At 35.3% G+C, this 24,758-nt stretch overlaps 1 protein-coding gene across 2 annotated transcripts; it reads right to left on the bottom strand.

The window, feature by feature from the left end:
* Nucleotides 1–230: 230 nt before the first annotated feature.
* Nucleotides 231–17,357, bottom strand: dmrt99B (doublesex-Mab related 99B). Of its 2 annotated transcripts, none has more exons than XM_017613854.1 (4): nucleotides 16,312–17,357; nucleotides 8,090–8,191; nucleotides 7,254–7,596; nucleotides 231–1,734 (listed from the first exon to the last, which is right to left on the bottom strand). In XM_017613854.1, the coding sequence occupies exons 1-4, from the start codon at nucleotides 16,456–16,458 to the stop codon at nucleotides 770–772; spliced, it is 1,557 nt and encodes a 518-aa protein (XP_017469343.1). In that variant the 5' UTR covers nucleotides 16,459–17,357; the 3' UTR covers nucleotides 231–769. The 2 variants fall into 2 exon arrangements, with proteins under 2 accessions (XP_017469343.1, XP_017469342.1); XM_017613853.1 differs by having other exon boundaries at nucleotides 8,018–8,191.
* Between the last annotated feature and the right edge of the window lie 7,401 nt (nucleotides 17,358–24,758).

Raw genomic sequence — 24,758 nt, forward strand, 5'->3', positions numbered from 1 at the left:
ATTTCTAGCACGAAAGCATTTTTACAAATAAATTGTCTGTTATTTGGCGTATGTCCAAGCCAGCCCAAGCCATCGACATCATCCGCCCCAAAAAGCGCAACGTTTGCTCTGCAAAGCAAATGCCTCTGGAGGTAAACAAAGTGGATTTTTATGAGAAGCTTAAAAGAATAAACAATAGAGGTAAACTCTTAGTTTGCATATTGGAATTTTTATTGTTTTATACGCTTTAACACAGTATTTTTAGTTTTACAATAGATAATACATAATTGTTCTTAAAATTAGAAACTACAATTTTATATTTTTAATACATATTCACTTCATTTAAATTTATTCAAAATCTTTATTATATAGTTTTTGTGTTGATTATTGATTTCCTTTTGTCTAGAACTCATATGTAATTCTATTTTTTTAAGTACTGTAAGTATTTAGTTATTGGTTAACTAGAGCTAGATATAAGTTTTTCTACAACTGAAAATCAATTAAAATTTTAAACAGAACGAAACTCTAAACATTATTCGTTTCAAGACATATTTGAATAAAATACACTAATTATTTGTTAACACTGGCGAAAATGCATATTTATTTGTTGATTGTTCCCTAGTTTGATATTAATTTTTTTTTTTTTATTTCCTCTCCAACATTGTATTTCGGTATTTACAGAAAATGTATGTACAATTAATTAATATGCATTTTTAAATTTTGTGGATTTTTATGTGCGCTACACATACGGCCTGAACATGCTCAAATGACTCTCTACCAAGCAACTTTTTCAATCTTGCGAATCGCCGGCATTGCTATTGCGATCCATGGAAGTGCCGCCATTTGACTCCGCTTGATCGACCACATCCGGCGGCAGCACACCTGGCAGGTAAGCAGCACCTGCGTAGGGGCCGGCTAAGAAACGTTTCGCATGCGCCTGCATGAACGGCGGGTACCGGTGCGTCGGCGAACCAAACACTGCGGCGGGTGGTACCAGCGGTGAGAATGCTGACTTGAGCGGAAATGGTGGTGAAGGCGGCACATTGGGGGGCGATGCTGCGGCCGACGCGGCAGCTGCAGCAACTGCCGCCGAGGCTAGTGCCTGCGTCATATCTTCGCCGGAGAGCATTGCTTCCATAGCCTGCAGTACGTCGCCACGATAACGCGCTAGCAGCTGCTCAACATCGCTGCGACGTCTATTGGGAAAAACGCGCAACAGCACGTCGACGGGTGAGCGTTGTTGCGGCTGTCCCGCCTGCATTTGTTGCTGGGCCATAGCTAGCGGCAGTGCATGCTGCTGTTGTTGTTGCTGTTGCTGCTGCTGATGCTGTGCATGATGTTGATGGTGGTGGTGGTGTTGCGCATGTGGTGAATGCTGATTGTGTGGATGTACTCCCACGGCCGCGGCGGCAGCTGCAGCAGGCATGGCAGCGGCAAGGAACTGCGAGTGATGATATGGGATAAAACCTTGCGCGGCGCCATTGTTGAAGGTGCGTAGCAAATGTAAGTTGTCAGCGGGCGTGTTTGGCGGCGAATTGGAGTCCTCTTTTTTCAAGCTAAGATTCTCCGGAGTTGCTTCATCAGGCGCAGAGTCGACATCCAAATCGGACTCGGGTGAGCTGGGTGGACCAGTGCGTGTGGGTGAATGATTGCCAGAGTCATTGTAGTTGCGACCCTTCATGCGGGGGCTGCTGGGCGAGGATTCGGAACCGGTATCTTGATCAGTTTCGTTGGAAAGGCGGGCGCGCTTGGAGCCTGTGGGGGAAACAAAATTAAAAAGAACGGAATTAGTAAATAAAATAAAAGCAAATGGGAAATAAGGGTATCGTTTACAACACGTGAAATAAAGATTTCGTTAAATTAATTATCGAGCAGTGATGTGGTTTTGGTGATGTAAGGGTATGTCTACAGGCCCATTGCCCCGCGACCAGATTCGATCTCTTTGCGCCACAGTGTTAGGCGCCACATACTTATTCCCGGAAAACCGATTCACGAGACGAGTATTTTAATTTGTTAATTCATTTATATGATTACCTTGTAGCCCAATACTTAGTAAGTACTTTCCAGCAAAACTGACAATTTTGTGCTATGCACATAATTGCGTCTTTGATGAAAAAATTCCATCTAGCATTTATAAATCCAAAATTTCTATCACCATTTGAATGGGCATGTATGTATCGACGAACATACATACATACATTCATACATATGTATTTCTCATACATGAATCCGCATTCTCAAATTACAAATATGCTTAGCATTTCTAAGCCATGACTCCACTTACTAAAGCAAATTTGCATAAGCCATCAATGGTAAATAAAGAATCACTTCCTTTCGCTACAACGGCCTCAACAATGAAATTTTCACAATTTCCTTCAAAGCGCACCTTTGCAATTTTTATAGTGAAACAGACATTTGATACTGCGAAGGTAAATACAAATAAAGAACAGAAGAAAAAGTTATAGCAGTTCTTTGGTGCCCTACTTGTTGGCAAAAGAAAGTATCGAATTGATGTGGAAAAAAATTTAATCACGGGAACTGTAAACATTAGAAAATGGTTTGGGGTTGATGGGCAACAAACTACGCACACACACAAACGAGTATGGGCTAGATTGAATGGCAGGCAGGTGCTGGTCGCCTAGAAACATGCAGTGTATTGGTAAAACAATAAGCTAAATAGATATATGATATCTTCTGAATTTCCTACAATATTTTATTTGCTTTTGTTTTTTGTTTGTTTCAGTTGTTATTTTTGTGACTTGTTGAAGTACCGAATACATGGATATAATTTAATTAAGTCATTTTGGGCGATACCTTGCTGAGTGGATATTGACGGTTGGGTACATTCATTTTTTTCTTTGTTTCATTTGTAAAATACATTTGCGTGCCCTTTAAGTAAAATAACCTTAAAATTGTATCAACTTAATGCAAATTTTAAATACCGAAACGGCTTCAGCACGTACGTATGTATATATATATATGTATATATGTATGTATGTACACTAGACTCCGTCAAAAAAAATCCTGAGTCTCCCCTCTCTAGGACAATTGTAACAGGTTCCGCGCCGAGCCTTTAATTTTCCCATACACTGAGCAAAAAAATATTAAAATCAATCAGAAACGTAATTGATCTTACTATAAACGCTAACGAATGTACTGTATAATGGTTCATTTTTAAAAAGCATCCGTGAAGTAAATAATCAAGATAAAAACCAAAAAAAAAAAAAATTTTAATTTGCATGTTACCTGCAGTGGAATTCGAACCCTGGCCCTCTCTAGTTTTGTTGTTATTTAATTTTGGTTAGTTTTTTATTGTTCATTCTCTACCAACATCCGTATAAATACAAGTTTAAAGGCAGTGTCACACGATTGGGAATTTGCCGAAATTTGGTGGGAAATCGTATCCCAATTGTGTGAATACCCAAATATTTTTCTTTATCCCAGTAGGGAAAAATAATTTGTTGAAATTTTTTAACACAAGACTACTGTGTTGTACCAAGCTTTTGACTACAAAATAAAAAAATATTGGGACAATTATCCATTAGCCCAATATCAAAATGCACAAATCTGTACAAATGTACGAATTTTTGAAAAAATTGCGAGTTTTTAATTAGATTCTGAGCATGCAGCTTTGTAGCCCATTGAATTCTAGCAGAATAAAGTACAAGGCTAAAAATTACGGTTGATTTTATAGAATATTTAAAAAATTGTAATTTGTAAGAAAGTTTGTTCCATTTTTTTTTTTAAACACTACGGTGCCGGGATTGCAAAATCTATACTCTATTCTAGTTATANATTATGCGTTCAAACTTTTAAGGTATTTCGTCTGAAATAAGTATATGTATATTGCATTTCTGTAGAACAATGATTCGCACCCATTTTGAAAGTGCCACCAACTATACTGTAAAGCTTCTAGGACATTTACTATAGAACCGGGTCATTGTTGCCGCCAAGGAGTGAAGAGGAAAAAATTTATTTCGCTTTGCGAATAACCGTACTATGAAATGCCGCACAACTGGAGAATTTCAAGAACTTCTTCACGGATATTTATTAGGTTATTTAAAGCGGCAAATGACCACCAAACCATAATCTTAGCAGACGAATGTGCCAATGAAAATCGTAAACGTGAATTGTTGGTGAAAATGTTGGACCAAAAAGATTCAATAAAACATATAAAAATTTTGGGCGGGACGAAGTGGTCTGCTAGTTTATTATAATTGAAGACGTCCACCCAAACATTTCGGTAAAATATAAGGATTTACGAGAACTGGACTGATTTGAAAACACCTCCACTAATAAAGTTTTTTTATGACTAAAAATAGTTTCTTAAAAACCTTTTTGAAAAAAATCCCCTCAGATGACAAAACATTTTAAGCTTAAAAAATCTGCATAAAAATATGCAAAATATGTTTTTTTAACTTTTTTGAAGGATTGGTTTAAGAAAAATTTCAATAACTGGCCAAAGCTATTCCGATTTAGACTTGTTAGGTATCAGTAGAAAGGTATTTTCGCCCTATTTTTACTTCAATGCAAACGAAACTCATTTACGTGCCATTTTTTTTTTTTTAATACAAACACATCTTACTTAATTCAATTTGGAATGACGCTCGTTCATCCTACCTTTCTCTTTCATACTTTGAATCCATTTATTTGGAAAGAATAGAAAGGGTGGGAAAATACTTTTCCAATGATACCTCACAAGTCTTAATCGGAATAGTTTTGGTCCAGTTATAAAGTTGAAAAATCTCATTACTACGATTCCGTTGAAATTAATTTTTAAGATTTTAAGAAGTAATTAAGTAACTTAACAACTTATTCAGAATTTTTATTGTAATAATTTAAATTGCAAATTCAATTTTGCGCTTTCCTTCTGCGAATCTTTCGATTATCCTTTCAGTGTCAATTTCAATATCTAAGTGTACGTGTAAAAGTGCTATACCTATCAGTCATTCTTCATTCATGGTACTACGCAACCATGTTTTTAACCGGCGAAGGGTTGAAAAACTTCTTTCGGAAGTAGCGTTACTAGCTGGAAGTGTGACCAGAATGCGGGGAAGTTTGTTAATTAATGTACAAGCATATTCATCGCATTTACCAAGAACTTCTGCTGCTGATTTTGGGAATGGCTTTTCGCTTTCCTTATTTATTCATCGTTCCAACCACACTTTATACTCTGCTTCCAAACTGATACCGTCTTTTTCTAAGAAAAGTTCGTATCGTTTTCCAAGCGATTCGATAGCGTTATTTTTTTCGTCAGGCGTATTATATTCCCCACTTTTAGATGGAAGTAATAAGTTCAAATCAAAAATGTTTAATGACTCTTCCGGCAATCTTTCTCGGAGATAGAGCAAAATATTATCCAATAGCGGTATAAATATTGCCTTTCGCTGTTTTGTCTATTCGCTCTCCGAGGAAGGACAATATCAAAATCCAATTCCTTATCGATATCGGTAACTTTTGAAAATATATCAGAAAAATGTGTGTGAGCATTTTCTCTATAATTTCGAAGAATATTCACAGTGCCATTGACTGCTACGCTAGCACGATTCAAGTCAAGCGAGGGCGCTTGGAGAAGTAAACTTTTAATTTTTTATTTTTTATTATAACTTTTTAATTTTGATCTTTCAAGTCATTAATATTTTTATGCGCATAAAATGTCTGGTTACACGGTTGAAAGTGAAATTTCCTACATACATACGTGCACCGCGGAAATAAACAAAAAGTAGTATCAGAAAGTGCGATTTGACATACATTCATAGTATCTACATACCCATTGTTTTAATTTTTCACATTGACGAATAGTTTTACACGATTTCTTATTCTATAAATAATCTTGTGCAAGCCTAAAAAATGGTTACGATTGATCAAATACCAGAATGAGAGAGAAAAGAAAAAAAGCAGGCATCGAACAAAAGGCAGTATTGCCAAGCTTTGAATTTGAAAAAGCATCAAATTTTGATTGGTGTACTTATTTGACTTTATATGCATACATATTCAAATTTATAAAAATGAATGTTTCTTGCACGACGGTCGATTTCTTCTGGCATGATTGAAGGTGCTGCCAGATATTTTGTTGTCGCTTATGATTGTGACTGTGCCAAGATTTTGTCTAAATTTTTGTATACTTATGATTGCTATAAATTTTGCTTACAGTTTTTTAAGGTTTACAAATTTGGTGTATTCAAACTTAAAACAAAAGTACCAAAAACGCACCAAATACTAAACTCAACAATTTTGGCGGTTTGAATACCCACTAAATTAGGTGCGAAAAGCACCAAGTTGGATACAGTAAATGTAAACAAAAGTATTGTGCGACTTCAGCGAATGAGTGGATGCTGTCAAATCGACGAAGAGAGCGGTAACGGTCCGCGAATGGCGCCACCTTCATTTTCTGCATCGTGCTTTCAACGATATAGATATAGTGCAACGAATAAAAATTGAGCTGCTGCGCTGGCTAGGTCGTTCGAATCGACACGGACGCTCCAGCTCTGAAAGTAGTCAACGCGGGCCGCGATGCTGGCAACAGAGGAAGAAGAAGGCTGCTCTGCGTTGGAAAGACCAGGTGGAGAAGGACTGGGCTTTACTTGCCATTTCCAATTGGTATCAGCTGACACAGAAGAGAAATGACTGCTGTGCTTTGTTGAACTCGGCCAAAATCGCTTAGGCGGCTACAGAGCCAAAGAAGAAGTAGAAAATCGAACAACGGCAAATATGTACATATGTATATTTAACACAAAATCTAGTTAGATACCGCTCGGTTTAATATAACTTTGCAGGGAAAGTAGGACGTTCCATTTGAGTTTTTAAATCAACAAATTTCTCTACGCCTTCTTTTTGCACATCCACACAACAGTGCCAAAAAGCCTCCACATTTTATTCGATTTTGCCACAATTGGCGCATTAAACTTCAGGCGCACAAACACGCGCCCACTCGAATAAGCACTCAATGCACCGCTGCACTTCCATCAACGCACACTGAGCGTTCAAGCGTTTTCGTTATTTAAAATAAACGTATTGCTATAATTTTTGCTGGCCTTTAATGGTTTTCTTGCGCGGAAGTCGCCAAAGTGCGCGCAAACACACTTCACCGCTTAAGTACAACAATGGCATCAACCTCACGAACAACAATAGCAACAAGTAGAACAGGAAAGTGTCATGAAATGTACATGCAACATTGCACGTCATTTGGGACACCTTTTCCCTGGCATACCACTCCTAGCGTCAGCTTTTCCTTCACTTTTTGTCACTATTCATTTCGTTGCACTACAACTCACCTGGACTCTCCACTTCGGTGCTGCGATCCGGCGAATAGCCCATCGAAAGACGTTCTGAAGAACGCATTCGCACATCTGTATCAGATTCATTGCCATTGTACTGCATACGTTGACCGTTACTGGTGTCCAAGCCATCGCTGGGCGGGGAGGGAATGCCGGTATGAAAGGCGCCGGAGGCATTTGTCAACGGTGGCGGGGGGCTGTGTGGATTTGGTGGGACGCCGACACCGCTGCCACCACCACCTTCGACGCCATTCTGCTGCCCAGGCGGTACATTGGTGTAGAGTAGACCCAATTCGCGAGCTTCATTCTCCTCCTGTGCTTGTTGGCGACGCAGTGCGACCTGAAGTAGAGCGAAACAAAACGGGTAGGTAGAAGTAAAGAAATTATATTTGGCTTAAGTGGAAAAGGTAGAAGTGTGCTTGTTAATAATAGAGTGCAAAGTTGCATACATGTGTACATAGATTCACACCCACTGGCAGGGCACAGAACGGCACGAGACAGCACAGAAAATGGTATACTATTAGTTTTTTTTCAATAAATATTTGGCAAAGCAAAGCCCTTCAACAGTTAATTTTAAACGTCTATCATTGTTGGATCATTTCTACATCAAATTATTTATATTCAAAAAGTTGTCTTGTAATTTATTTTTCTTTTCAATTAGTAAAGTTTTTGCTAATGCTTCCTTTGCACTTCGCTGCCGCTGAGTGCGAATTATGATTTCTACATTTTTGTTTTTGGTTTCGTTGTTACATTTCATTTACTTGATAGCAGTTTCTAAAGTATTGTAACGCATCGTTCCGTGCTGTTAGTTGTGAATCGACCTTAATGCGTACCTGTGCGGCCATAACGCGTTGTCGCTCCGCAATCAATGTGCATTTCGCACAAACGCAATCTCGCCAACGGCAATAACGCTTATGTCCTTTAAGTGCGCTAACCTGTTGGAAGATAAAAGAAAAAGCAAATTGTTTAAAAATAATAATAAAGTGCCTATGCACTACATAGCACTAGCGTATACCCAGCGTAGCTTGCTACGCTCTAAGTTCAGGTATACAAAAATTTTATTATAGACACATAATAAAAGGGACCCATATACTCCAGAAGTTTCTCATTCGCATTCTAACTATAACTGTTTGGAGAAAGATCCTTCCGTTTCAATTTTTGCTACACCGATTTCAATTTTTTAAACATCTGTTCACCCGAAATTTCTTAAATCTTTTTGAATGGATTTTTCTGAACAAAAATTGTAAGGCTATTACTCATAAAACTACTTATGCTTTCTTGAATGTTAAATATCGAGGTCATTTACTTCTGGTCTGGTGTATACAAAAAGATTTTTTTTCTTTTAATTCTTGGTAATACTGTAACATAGAAGGCTCTAGTTTTTATTTCAAAATTTGAAGAAGAGCTTCAAATCACACGCGGGTACCTCTGAAGTGCGATTCGGTTCGGTTGGTTTCAGTGGGTTCAATGACCACTTATGGCATAATAAAAATAAAAATAATTAAGCAAGATCATAAAACACGATTCACTATTATGAAACTACAACGAATCATTTTCGCAAAAAAAGGACTGCATTTTTCAGCCAAAAAACAATGAAAAATTGAATAAAAATTATCTTTGCAAAATTTTCATTTTGAACTAAAGTTCGGTACAGATAACACTGGAGTATCAGTGCCTTAAATCTCATCAAAAACAATGTTTTACTGCGTTGGTAAGCTTCTACTTTTTAGTAAATTTTGTAACATTAGACTTAATCAATTTTTTCAAGGAATATTAGAACCTCATTATTTCTACTACATTGGGTCCTTTTGATCCTTATTTGGAAGTAATTCCTTGCATGTTTACTAAGGATGATAGGAGGGCTAAAATGATTTACAAACATGTTAAATAGAAAAATCTTACGATTAAACGTGAGGTGGCTATAGATTTTTATACAAATTTGGGGTAGTGATATATCAAATTAATAAGGAAATAATATAGGCATTTCTTCTAAACACGTAAATGCCTCGTAACGACACAAATCTCGTAAATATACCGATTTTCTGTAAGTATAGGTAATGTATAAATCATAAATATAATCGTTCAAAAATGTTTGCCCTTTAACTTCTATTAAAACTCTTTCTAATTTAGTTATTTTCCGGACCTGAGATAGAACCCAGATCCTACGGAGGGGTAGTGCGCACTTCTAACCACTCAGACTTAAGGGCCGAAGGAAAGATTAATGATAAATAACACTAAAGTATTGATATAAATATTGTTCAATGTCGAACTTGGCTATTCAATTTTCCGTCCTTTAGCATTAGCATTTTTTTTCTGGGCGTTAAACGAAAAATAATTTATTGACTTCGTGGACAGTATCAAATATGTAGTCATTGAGTTTGTTTCTACATGATATTTTGGTATGACACAACCTTTTGTAAATTAAAACCCTGGTGGAAATTATTTATGCCCAACTTTTTATTGCCCAACTTTGTCAATGAAATATTTTAGGTTAAATGCCCAATTAGATAGCTATATCCAACCTAGCGCGTTGAGCTTTTTGCTTGTGTGCTTATCTCTCTCTAGCGCATCAAATTTATATATGCTAGAAGAAGAGATACCAACACCAGGCGCGCTTATTTATCAGATGCAATGCTGACAGGTTCACAGTTTTAAATGTAATTTGCAGTTTTTAGACAAGCACAAATTACATTTTTTTAGATACTTCCGAATTTATCGATTGATTTACAATTTCTCTTTAGGTTGTTTTCAAATAAATTTTTAAATGAAACGGGATGATGTAGTAGCAGAGTTTCCTCATTTGATACAAATAGTCTTAACTGTCCTTTGCATTCCACAGCAAATGTGAAAGAATATTTTCGGAAGTTCAAAAATTAGCGAAGTAATTATTAAACGTTCCATTAAATAAAAAAAAACTATTGGATATTTTTCCCCAGTTATAGTAGTACTATTTTTACACTTCCAAATGCACTCCCGAATTAAAGCCGTTTGTGTAAGTCTCGTCCACAAACTGTTCATAATTTCGTAGCATAAATCCAAATAGATTTTTAGAGAATAAGGAGTTCGATAAGATTTCTGTAGCGACTTCATAGCCTTAAACATAATGGAGAAATGTCAAGCGCGAAAATGGCTTGTGAAACCTAAAAAGGCTGAACGACTTCGAGAGCTTATGGAGCTTGAGCTTTAGATCTATATCTAATTTTCCATTAATCATCCCACGGAAAATGTTTCGACAAAAATCGTGTTAAGAGTGAAATTTACCATGACCTCCATTCGCTTATTGTTCTTCTAGTCTTCTTCCTTGGAGTTCGATCTTGTAAAAAAACGAAAGACTTAAGTAGCGAACTGCAAATTGTTGGTACTTGGAAATATTATAATTTGAAAAACCTAATGAACAAGCTTCATTCAAAGCGCTGTCTTTGGTGTACTTTCTATTCATGGCTCAAGTTCAATATGTATTTTCAACTTCAATAAAATAACATTAGGAGCATTCAGTGTTGCCACTTTGTGAGTAATTCCTCAAAACGTGAGGAATTTCGGGTGCGCTTGAGTATTTTTTGAGGACTTTTATTTTGAGGAATTTTCTCTCGATATATTTGCAGATAACAAATGCAACCATGTTTTACACAACAGAGTTGTTAAAAAGACCAAAATACACCGCACAAGCGGCTTGTCAAACGTCCTTCAAACCTACTTTTCCCATTTCGCCATACACCATGCAAATATGACTCGTTCAAGTAAAGAATTTTAGTTTCCTTCCGGGTCACAATGTAAAAGGGTTTGGATTTCTTAGATTTTTGCGTCCTCATTCGGTAAAATTTCCGTTGCGAATGAGGCGATTTTATCATACACAACGTAAGCGGTTTGATCAAACGTCAACATGGCAGCCAGAAAAAAAAAAAAATTAATTTTTGTTCACATTTCCCTCAAACGGCTTGTCAAACCTTCAACACCCCCATACACAAGATAATTAGCTTTAAGCAACACGATGCAGCGAAACAAAGGTGGCGCCTTCCGCGGACCGCTAATCCTCTCTTTCTCGATTTGACAGCATCCACCCTTTCGCTGACGCCACATTATTATTTTTTCGCACTAGTGATAAATATTACATTTTCATATTGTACCTATTTGCCGAAAAGTTATACCTAAATGTAGATACACATATCTAAACAGTAAACATGTATTTTTATGTGCATACATTTTTGATAGTTGGTAGACTACAACTTCCTTCTGTACTATATCAACTTTCGGACTTAGATAAAACAATATTTGACTACGTTCCAAATGTACCTAAAATAATGCGCTTGTACCGAATGTACGCTCAAATTTAAGAAGCTTAAGAGTAGGTACAATTCAACCTAGTTTTACATCACTATTTCGCACCACTTGTTTGCTTCTTCCTCTTCTTCTTCAAAATTATTCTTTACACTCTCGTTCTCATAATAATGTGACGTCACACCCAGTTGCTCTCAGCTCGATTGGTCCAATCTTGTATTCTATTATTGTTGTTTAAGCAAAGGGATATTTCGCTTGGTTTTTCTAGCCGCTTGTGTGGTGTTTTTCGATCTTAAATTATATTGAACTTGCAACATCTCGATAACGAATAGAGAGAACACGCACAAGGATATTCATATTGATTCCTCATTAGATCCAGAAGATTATAGGAAAAAAGTTTTTGAATTAATAGATTTTTCAGGTTCATATAAGTTTCCCAATTAAAAAAATTATATCTGCTTTACTAATATAGCCCTTTTCTAATGCTTCAATATAACTTATATTTAGTAGTTTAAAAATGTGTAGGACTGACTTGAGGACCAGATTGAGCACTGATATAGTTGCAGCAATATTACATACAAACCAAGGCATAAAAAATAACGGTGATACTTTGTTTGAACCGCAAGAACCAAGTACACAACACTCATATCTGTAATAAAAAATTTTGAGCTATTTGTTCGGATTTTGAGGATTTTTCATTTGTTTTTGAGGAAAATGGGTTTTTTGTGGCAATACTGGGAGCATACCATCGTTGGTTCGGGACAAATCGTACCAATTTTTTGTTTGTGGTGCTAATTAATGGCAAAATAAAAACTGTAGGAAGAACAAAGTATCTAGTACATTGAGTTTGTATGGTACAGTACTAACCAAAAAACAAGAAAGTTATTTTTCTGAAATATTCAGAGTTACAGTGTGTAATGTAAAATTTCATAAAAATAATGATAAAATAAGGTTTGGTAGCACCAAAATCAATGTTAATTAAAACGATAATTTTTGCATGTCTCTTCATGCACATTCAGTGAAATTTAAAATATTCCGGTTATAGGCTTCGTTGATGTCCAGAGCTGAAAATTATTGATAACGCTGAACTAATTTTTGCTGTTTTAAAAAATATTTATTATCCAGTTACATTAATTGAAAGATCGATTTCCATATTAAATTATATCTTTATGACACATTTCCGCTGAAAAATTCTCCCAGAAAAGTACCCGGCGCAAGTATTCAATATATGGGTATTTCCATACGTCGCATACGTGACATTCGTACGTTTCAATGTGAAACAAACAAGGAATAATTAGCTATATACTTAGCCGAAAAATGAAAACAATCGAACTGCTTGGTGAATTTGTTGGAAATCTATGACTTATTATGTTTCAACTACATACGCCAAATTAGAACCAAATCGGTCCGATAAATACGGTTTTTCGAAATATCTCAACCTTGGCGCCACCTAGGAAGACCATTTTACGCAAACATCATTCTACTTACATAGCCAGTATATATTTTAAAAAGCAGACAAATCGGCCCGTAAATACGTTAGATATAAGATTTTTATTTTTTTTTGTCGTGGTGGACCTTCCGATGGAAACACTCATATACTAAATTTCCCACTGACTTAGAGGCAATTTTGACCACATTGTGAACTTTAGGGCAAGGCCATATTTAGGGGGGAGGGGGTTGTAGCCGAACCACTTTTTTCCAAGTTTTAAAGTATTATTTTTGTTGTTATTTAATTTTGGTTATTTTTTTATAAAAATATAGTTCATTCTTTAACAAAACCCGTGTAAATCCAAGTTTCCAACTTTGTGCAATATTAAAAAAAAATCAACAAACTTTCGTACAAATATCGAGCTATTTTAAAATTCTAAAAAATCAATACTAATTTTTAGCCATTTCAAAACTTTATTCTACTAGAATTCAATTGGCTACAAAACTACATACTCATAATCTAATTAAAAAACGACAATTTGTTGACTTTTTTTTTATTGTATAAATTTCTAAGACATTGGTTACATTGGTACATTTGTACAGATTTGTAAATTTTTATATTGCTCTATTGGTACAAAATAAAAAAATTGGGACCATTTTTTTTTTCAAAAGGTTTCTACAATACAACGATGTTCTACTGAAAATTTTCAACGAATTAATTTTCGTGATTGGGATAAAGAAAAATATTTGGGTATCGATGGAAACATCGATGCATCGATGTTTTTATATAAGCTGTTAACATCAAGGTTTTTTTCTCAACATCGATGTTTTTGCGAGTTGCAAACCTATAAAGGTAAAAAGTAAAAAAGTTGCGGTTTTTCTGAGGGCTTTACCAAACCTAGTATATTTTAAGACTTCTACCAAAATATTTCGGAAAAATATCAAGATTTACGTGAGCTGGACGGGTTTGAAAATACCTATAAAAATGAGGTTTTTTATGAATAAAAATAGTTTCTTAAAGGATTTTTGTAAAAACTCCCCTCAAATGACAAAATAGTTTAAGTAAAAGTCTACATAAAAATACTAAAAAATTGTATCATCGGATTCATTATAATAAGATTTTTGATGCTGTTTTTTAACCTTTTTCACTGATTTGTGTAAGAAAAACTTGAATAACTGCTCCAAAACTTTACCGATATAGACTTATGATATATAACTGGAAAGGTATTTTCTCACACTTTTCATTTCTTTGCAAAAAACGCATTCACGTCCCAATTTTTTCCTTATCAAATACCATTACTTCTTAAATCAGCATGGAATGACAATCGTTTATTTTACCTTCCTCTTTCATATTTTGAATGAGCTTATTCGCAAAGAAATTAAAAGGGTGAGAAAATACCTCACTAATGATACCTCATAAGTCTAAATTGGTATGGTTTTGACTGAGTTATTCAAGTTTTTCTTAAACTAGTCTTTGAAAAAAGTTCAAAAACAACATCAAAAATTTCATTGTTATGTTTCTGTAGATTTTTTTTTTTTAATAATCTTATGCAAACTTTTTAAGCTTAAACTGTTTAGTCATCTGAGGTGATTTTTCAAAAAATATTAAAAAAAATATGTTTTTATTAATAAAATAAAACTCATTTTTGGAGATATTTTCAAATCCGTCCACCTAACGTAAATCTTAGTATTTTTGCGAGATATTTTGGTGGAAGTCATAAAATATAATAGATTGTATAATTCCAGTGGAAAATAGTACCGATTTTTTTTGTATGGGGAGTGATGCAGTCTACTATACATAAGTTGACTATGATTACTCGGCCGTGCTATCATAGTAGGACAATGCCACTAAGTGCATTTTAAAATTTTCAGGCAATAGCCTCATGGGATTATATATTATATTATATTTTTTGTTGTTTGTGTGAAATATTTTATTTTTATCAGTATTTTTCTTTTACCGCCCTATTCCCACACACTGACAAAATTCATCGTATGACTAGTATCACAATTATTGCGCTTAAAACACAATATGTATAAACAATCGCCGTTGTCGCATACTCAGTAGGTCATAACAACCACACTGACAATTGTCACCATACGAGAGCTTAAAATAAATTTGCGGCATAGTATTAGGCGCAGTAGTAAAGGCAATAAATAGTCAGCCGCTGAGTGTTGTCAGTGTTGTGGGAATAGGACGGTTAATCAAAATATGTTGAAATAAAAGTGAAAAAAAAATTTGTTATAGTTCAAATCTTTAGAAATTCCCAAAGTGAAATGTTTGATATTAAATACGAGTACATACATACATACCTACATATGTACCCTGCAAAAAATTGTGCGACTAATCTCTAAAGAGAGTATTCCGAGATTACTCTCAATCGGGTACAATTGGGCATTAATTAGTCCCAACTAGTCTCATACGGGTATTAATGGAGGTCAATTAGTCTCGACTCATCCCTTATGGGTATAATTGGAGATCAATTATTCCTCAACTCATCTCTAACGGGTACTATTAACGATTTAATGATATGTACGCACTTAGTCAATGAAATTTCATGTGCGGCGTTGTCACACAGAGAGAGTGTTCGCCTAACCAAACTGAACAATCCGGTTCGAATCTCAGCTGGTGCAAATGTTTATTTATATTTTTTTAAAGTGACTAGTCGCTTTTTATACCCATTCGGGTATAAAGGTTAACAATTAGTCTTTTCATAGGACATGCTCGAACAAAAGCGAACAGAGAGATCAAAAGTGGTATTAGTCGCATGCTTCTTTGCGATTGCTCCCGGAGTCATCCCGGATTAGTCCCATTTTTTGCAGGGTACATATATGTATATGCATGTATTTGTATATATGTATGTTACCGGTCAAACCCGATTATAGGACAAACTAGTTTTTCCTAGGCTAAACTAGTTTTTCCTAGGCTGAACTAGTTTTACCTATATCCGATACATCCGTCCACCGCGGAAACAACTTGGATGCAACAATATTGTGGACTGCGTAGCTGGAGTTGGACTAATGAGGGTTATTTTTTTTGAAGTGCGGCCGAAGGCCGCCTACGCTGAAAAATTACTGTGGCGCGTGATCTAGTTTAGCCTACACAAACTAGTTTGTCCTAAGATCGGGTTTGGCTGATAACATTTACATATTACTAAACTAAATATGTTATTTAAAATTATTTTTAAATTTTATTTTTTTCATATAACTTTCCCCACACTGATCGATAAAGCAAAGTTTGAAAATTTTTTAAAATACTTTTTCAGATTGTCGACGTTTTCTGACTCTCAAAAGAGATAAGCCGTATTTAATTCCATATTAAAGCCTTAAATTAATAGATAAATTTTACACCCACCACTCCATGATTGCGACAACGCGCACATTTCGGTGTTCGCTGATAACGCTCAGAAGCGGCACGTAGAAAAAACGCGGGCGGCAGTGCGCCTAAAACTGGATGTTGAGACATTAAATTTTGCATATCCACGCCGCTGGGTAGACTCATTTTGTTGCCGACGGTAGAGCAGCCAGAGAATTGCTGGCGAATCGGACGAAAATAAAATTTGCACAGAAAACGTTTATACAAATTTAGAGTCACTGAGTTGATTAGTGCGTTTTTGAACTAGCAGTTCCATTAAAATATTCTCACACGTGCGAGGCCTTGAATATTTTGCAAAACTTGTTATGATAATAGGGTTTTTATACTACACGAACAGGGGTCCCAGGCTTACATATGTATATGACTTCTTTATGTAAGTTTTTATTCGTTTCCCACTAACAACAACTTGCATTCATATGCATATGCACATAGTTATATGTATGTATACGTGTGTATGTGCGTATTGCAATTATTTAGTTTCTTTGTTTTTTGTTATTAATATAATTAAAATCACTTGGTTTTTTTCTTTCGCTCACAACCATCTAGCCTTTGAAACTCCGATTTGTTGTATATCTATGTGTGTGTCATTGCACGTTGTCACCGATTCTGCGTTGTTACACGACGGATACTCATTTGAAACTGAATCAACTTTGCCAAGCACCGTCGAAGCCCCCAGTCATCGCGTCCATCAACCAACCAAGCAATCGCTTAAGCCTACCAAACGGGCAACCAGTTACTCCGCCGCTACCAATTGCACACACTGCAACATTTAGCCAAAGGCAACGCAATACAACAACACATATGAACTAAATGCGTGTGAGCGAGCGAGTGAGAGAGCGAATGAATGAGGCGCACAAGCGAGGGTTGAAACTGAAACTGCTTGCTCCAACCCTCTATTGTGACCTGCAGAGTTTCTTTGGCATTTACTCTGCAACAACCACCGCAACAGTAACAGCAGCAACAACAATGAGAAATGGCAACAGCAAAAGCAAGACGTTCAGAATTGCACTCTAAAAAATTTGTTTAAAAATGCGAGTACATTTTTGTTTACTTTTAAAATTTTTTGGTAAAATTACACGATAAATATGTATTATTCTCGTTTGCGCATTTTCATGTGTAAAAATTCTTTTTGTTAGTGGCTTTCCACAATTCTACAAGCGAAATCGTACAGCAGATGTGTATTTTGTAGCTTGTACACACTTTCGCAGTAAATTTACGCACACCACTATATTACTCTCTGAGAAGTCCGAAATTTAAACAAACTATTCGTTGAATAATCGAGCATTTAATTTCGCGAATATTAATGTAGGAAATCAGTAACCTAAAACCCTAAAAAGTAACACAAAATTTTTTTAGAGTGTATATGCATATGCGGTGGTGATGCAGCAAATGCGGCTGACATAACTCAAAGGCCGCTCAATGTTAAGCGGACAGGCGGGCGGTCGTGCAGTCGCATAATTAAAAAAGTTTCCAAATCTGCTTTTTTCGGGTACTGTATACAAAGTTGCTCACTCACTCGGTTGCTTCTCTGCAGACTATTTCGCGTTGGATTTATGTAGGTAGGTATGTATGTACATAAGTGGAAGAGTACGATCTCCGACAATACATTCATACATATAATACATATGCAGGGCCGGCACTAACTACATATGTGCGGGCCGCCATACCGCGAATATTTTTATGAAAAAAAAGCAATGCAAATAATTATCTGGTTATTTCTCGTGGCGGGCGAAACCTAAGCCAGGACAGATTAGTAGTTGTTTTGACTATATGCTACGACTTTTCCAAGTTTTCCGCACTACATTTGCAGGCCTATGTCAAAATGCACTTTCACATTTTCAGTAGAGACTGACAACAGTTAAGCTGTTTGTTTTTGGGTATGTAATTTTATGATAATCATTAACTTGTTGGGGCAATTTACACAGTGTAATGTACATAAGCTGCTGAAAAATAGTAAACGATTTCCAATTTCGTTGAAATTTTGTATGTACTTTCTACTTTCACTGAGAAAAGAACTGTCACGCCTGCCACTCTTGTGGGCGGAAGTGTTAAAAGTTACATATCTGACTTTTATTAAACTTGGTTTTCATGTGTTTTATATGTGTTAGAAACCCGCAACTTCAGTTTTGTTATATTTGAATTTTTATTTTATTTCTTACGAAATTCCCATTAGCGGACATCTCTCATAGGCGGACAAAAAGTAGGTGACCAGCGGTGTCCGCTTATGGGAGCTTTCACTGTACATATTAAATAATTAAATGTATCAACTAATCGCAAATATAATAATTTTTATCTTCCAACTTAATTTTCGGAAAAATCCGGGCCCCTTTGAAATTTCCGGACTCGGGGGAAACAACCCCGACCCTACCGCCTCAAGCCGGCCTTTACACAAGCATGCATATCAGAACAAATGCTCGTCACCGATTTCGCTTTGGCTTCAATAATTTTATTTTCTTCACCCTACAGTCATTGAATGGGTCTCTATTACTAGGTAGTAGATAGTTTTATATATGTTACCTATCTGTAATTAATGTACCTATTCAAATAAAAAGTTTGATAGTTTCTGCCTTGAAGAATTCGTAGGGATTCCTTGCTCAAAATAATAAAAGTCAAGATTTTATTGGCAATGAAGAAATCATATTATGAAAATTGCAGACAGAAGGTTTTAAAAGTGCACATGTACCTACATACATACTTATCTAAAAATGTATGTATGTAAGCCTTCAACATGGAGCAAATTCTGAAATGGGGTCTATAGACCGAATATACATGCATATGTACCTACATACATAAGTCCATAACAAGTTTCTCCTTTGTTTCTGTTACTCGTGGCTCTTCTTTGCTTTTGTAGGATTCCCGCGCCACTTTTAACTAGAAAGTACATACATACATACATGCATGCATATATAAGGGCTCCTCGGCCCAAAACTAACTAACGTCAGTAAACTAGCACGCTTGCTGAACATCACGAATAGAGGAGCAGCAGCAAAACCAGGAACATCTGCTGCCAGCGGTAGTTGTGCTAGCCAACCAAAAGCTTTGCCATTGTCTTTGATGCGCTCTGACATTACCCTCTCTCGTCAAGGCTAAAGTTGTGTTTCTGTAGCTGTTTTCTTGCTGGTTCGAATGGCGGCTGCCGCAGTCTGCACTCACACATACACACTCATACGCTATGAAGGGCTACAACAATGAAAAGGTACAATGTGGCTGTTAAAAGTTGTTGCTGCGAATGGCGTGAGGGCTTCCAGTAGTGGAGGAGTCCATGTTGTAATAATGGGCGTATTAGAGGTATGAGTGGAGCGCATTTATTTTCAGCGTACTTACCCATATATTACATGTATGTATGTATATGGATGTACATGTGTAGTACATTGAACAATTATACAATGGCGACTGTATTTAATATATAGAGGTACCTATCCAGATTTATTTTTTCTCTACAAAGCTAGTTTATGTATGTATGTATGTACTGTAGGCATTTCCGGAAAAATGCCAAATCAGAGCAAAAAATTATATATTTCTTGAATCCAAACAATACATACCTATGTACCAGAGTTGTGAAAAATGCATTCATTTTTTAAAGCATTAATGGTATTTAAAGCAATAATGTTAATGTCAAAAATTAATGCATTAACTTATGAAATTTAATGCAAATGAATATTTCAATGCATTAATTCTGAAAAATGTAATGCTAATGCAATTTTTTTTCATTAAATTATCCAAGCTAATGCTAATTAAAAAATTTTAATGCACTAAAATGTTTAATACTTTTGTTCGTTTGCATTATTAAAAACCATTAAATTTTTTTTCTAACTAGTATGTATATAAAATTTGAAATAAATTGGTAAAGCTGATAAATGTAGATAAGCACTTTTAGTCATGAGTGGACGGAACCGCTTTCCAAAACTTTAGTATTTATAACATTCCTTGTTTTTCTTAAGAGCTTATTTTATGTAAACACCAATTTTTGGTAAATAACATTCATTCTTTACTGAAATATCCCATCTTTTGTATTTATGAAACTACCGCTAAATGGGAAGTAGGCGTGGTTATTGTCCGTTTTTCCCCATTTTCATTACCATCCGTACTTAACCCATGACTCAAGGGCCATAAGAAATACTCAATGCAAACATGTATTATTATTCTAGATGCAGTGTCTACAGACACGCGCCACGGTTACTTTTACCGTAGATCCGCGGTAATTTTTACCTACGGTAAAATTACGTGGATTATGTTTTGCCGGAGAAGTGGGGCAGAACTTCTTACGGCGTAATTTTTACCGTGCATCTAAGTAATTTCACCGTGGATCTACGGTAATTTTACCGAGGCACGTGTAAGTAGACACTCCCTATTCTAGAACCAGAATTTTCGTTATTCGTAATTCGTAGCACTGTTACGAACAACGAAAAATCCACATGCTGCAACTTTTTCGGAAATATGTGTAGCACCGCCAGGTATCAGTTCGCACACGATCTTTAAAAGCGCCACAGCTCAAAACTTTGGCGTTTTGGAAATCATGTAGCCAGAGCTTTTATTTATATTTATGCTGGATTAAATTTTTTTAATAATTTGTTGAAAAAACCTAAGGTAAAGTCTCCCTTGCCCATATAGGATTTGTTTCTTTTATTTTCCAGCAGATAATTATCAGGAACAAGAAGAATGGGAAAATTGTGAGAATTACGCTCACAGAGAGCGAAATAAAGTAATAGAAAGAAACGCAAAACTAACAGAAACTAGCAAGTAAACAGCTGATCTGTGTATTTGGCTATTGAAAGTATTTGGCGTGTGAATTCAAGGTGAATTTATATAAGGTAGTGTTGTTTCATCAGCTGTGAGTAGCGTTTGATTGTCAAAATTTTATATTTTGCTAGTGAGTGAGTGAAAACGAGAGAATGTTTGCATTTTCTGTCGCCCTTTTTCATTCGGAGAAGAATAGCTGAAATTTGACAATGGCCCGCTAAAAGCAAAAACAAAATACAAGTAATTGTTGTATTTGTTGAATCGATACCACCTTATATATATTCGACTTGTGTGAATTTTTGGTTATTCATTTTGACAGCTGCTAGTTTCTGCTAGTAAAAATTTTACTAGCAGAAATTAGCAGGAGAACCAAAAAAATAAGAGCGTAAGAACCATAGAGAGCTGCTTGTTGCTGCTAGTTTTTTTGGGTTAAGAAACGCTTTCCAGCTGAAATTAGTGATAATTTGTGATAATTATCTGTTAAGAAACAAAGCTTGGAATAATTAGCTTGTTCACCCAAATAGTTTTTCGCATTTTCTGACGAACGTGTTAAGGAACTAGGTGTATGAAGGAAAACTAAGTGGAAAGGAATTGAAGAAAAAAACACTCATAGTAAGAGCGTGCTGTGGAAATTAATTCACAAAGATATGCGGGTCTGTCGGGCATAGTAACCAGAATGCATCTATGTCAGCTTCTGGTTGAATTGTTGAACCAAAAGCCATAACTCCTCCTATGCCTGAAGAACTGGGTCTCAATCCAGTTAATGGTTTTTCCAAGCCATTGAAAACATGCACTTTGTTATGTCGACCACCTGTTGCGCTTCTGCCTTCGGCCGCGCTTAGGGATTATAACCCTTACCAAGTAGAATTCTCATTTCTGTGTTGCCGAAGAGAAGCTTCAGCATGTCAAAGGTTTACAACATTTATCGTGCATATAACTACGGCTACGCCATCCACAGTATTTTTGCGCAGAACTCACATTGAAATTTACAAAACAGTGCATAGAGCAAACCGAACAGTGTTGCCGCGAATCATTTTTAATGGTGGGCAAATTCCATTAAAAAAGGGCTTAAAAAGTCGTTGTGGCTAAAAGTGGTAGCTAAAATTTTTTGCTTACATATGCATATATAAGTAGGTATACACGCAAACATTTTCAATAAGTAATGGTATAGAAAAACAATGATCTTTCGAAAAAAGCTAATGTTTTATCCAACCAAAATCCATTTTGTATAAAAGGGGAAATATACGACACCAGCTTGCTGGCTCGATCAAGTGATTGTACCATCAAGCTCGAAACAAATAACTTACCAGCATGCTCGTACAATATTTATTTCTTTACAAATGAGGTCGAGGAAAGATCGAAATGATTAGAGCCGAAATTTCATAATTTTTCTACCAAACAAAATTGTTAAACATTGTTTTTTTTTTTATTCACAACTGATAACGTGAACTTAATCTTCCACAAACACGACTTTGACTCATATAGTGCAAGAAATTTCCGCCAAAATACTTTTTACTTAGAAAATTGAGCTAATTTCACCACTAACGACATCAGCATGCTGGTACAATCCTAAAATTTCCAAATAGTTTTTGAACTCGCACCATCAGCTGGTTCAATCACACCACAAGAACATACACAGTCAATAGATATGATGGGCCATTTAACAAATTAAGCATATTAAGGGCCGTAAACTTGTATATTTTAAACTATAGTTAAATCGTTAATAGACAAGTTTACAGTATGTATGTATAAAAACGTAAGGAGCATACAATATATATATGGATATGTATCAGTCTTTCTTAGTTTAAAAATTCATCTCTTACATAAATGAAAAAAAATATGCGATCATATTAAGCATGTACCTCTTTTTCATGCCAAGTATGAATAAATTCTCCAAAGGACTACAAAAGGATTAAATATAGCCACCAAAGGATTAAAACGGCAACACTGAAACCGAATTTAGTAATAAACTAATACTCGGAAATTTGACACTGCGTCGCTTGAACAAATGATTGTCGTATGTTACATTCAAATTGAAATGGATTGTTAACCCATTTGAAAATATTTTGTTTTCAAATTTGAATTTGTTTAAAAAAAATGTACACAAAAATTTTTCAAGCAACAAATTTTCTTAACAAACGTGAAATTGTTAAGAGATGAACTGCCGAGGAGAGCAAGTAAGCACATTTAAAGTTTGGTAATAAGTAAATACGTTCGACTTTGCTTAAATATTTAATGTAAGGAAACCAAGATGAAACATAGCAAAACTTTGGAACGGTGCGCTGTATGCAATAGAAGTCAGGACACGAAAATAGTGCGATGTTTTAAACCACCTAGTTGCGAGTTAAGACGGCAGCGATGTGGTGTTGTACTACGTGATTCATCTCGCGTTTGTGAAAACCACTTCAAGGAAAGTGATTTCATTTGTTGTCCGTCCGAGCCAAGCACTTTCAAACGAGCTCGTTTATACCCAAACTATTTCGCATGAAAAAAACTTAATTCAAAAATTGTTACAGTGAAGCACTCATATAAAATTGGAAACAAATGTAAAATCATACTTTTATAAGTGTCGAATAATGTTTAGGATAAAAAATTTAAATATAAAAATAATCGCACAAAAGCATAAAACTTGGGCAATTAAAAACAATAAAATTGCTAAAACGATTTTATAAACAATTTGTTTTATTTTATTGACAAAATATATATATTCCAGGTAATGTTTGTAAAACAAAACTATAATCAAAATAAAAGCCTTGGGTATCAGTGCTGACAAGATACATTCATTTGAAAGATCTTGATGAGTTTAGTATAATTGCATTGTTAGCTCAATTTTGCCCAATTTTCACATACGACAATCATTTGTTCGGGCGACGACTTTTGTTTTAAATTAAAGTTTAATCCTTTGGTTACACGGGTATAAATAACTAAACCGGACCCAAGTTTCTCGATAAGGGGAAACAAACATTCTTTTTTGTACGTTCATATAAAGCAGTGGATAAAAATATGCACATATGCCAAAGGCAAATTTATTTGTTTGAAAGAACACCACTAATATTTCCTGCAAACACACATCGATTTACATCTTTTTGGGTAAATTTTATCTGGCTTCCGATGCAGAAATCTTTTCGTACAAAATTACACAAAAAAGCTGTCAATTTCTTACTCGCTCGTTTTTAGGCTTGCTATTGTTACGAACTTTGAAAGTTCGAAGTTTTCCGCCCACTAGTGTAGGGCAGTTGTCCGATTTTCATCAATATCAGAGTTCCTCTTTTTACAATAAATGAAAGGCCCGTATTTAATAAATTTAAGCAAAATCGGAGCACGATAGGACACCTGTGGCAAAAACTAAAAAAAAATGAATTCCTCTATTCGAAAAAATAAAATATGCACAATCGATGGAATCCGTTAACTAAACGAAGCAAAAAGGATTTAAAAATTCCATTTTTGTAGGTATCCAAAGGTTTTTAAGGTGATAAAACATGTACGAATAAATTTCATAGGAACAATATTAATTCCGTTCATTTTAGGTTAAGTAGACTTTCTTAAAGTTATAACCTATATTTTAAAAAGTTGATTTATGAATTTTTTCCAAATTATTCAAAGTCTAAAATTTTAAATTATTTTTTTAAATTGTTATGCAAATTTTTAAGCTTAAACCGTTTTGTCTTTTGAGGGAATCTTTTTTT

This window comes from Rhagoletis zephyria, unplaced genomic scaffold (assembly GCF_001687245.7).
Source record: "Rhagoletis zephyria isolate East Lansing unplaced genomic scaffold, Rhagoletis_zephyria_1.1 Rzeph_scaffold_00726, whole genome shotgun sequence".
NCBI lineage: Eukaryota > Metazoa > Arthropoda > Insecta > Diptera > Tephritidae > Rhagoletis > Rhagoletis zephyria.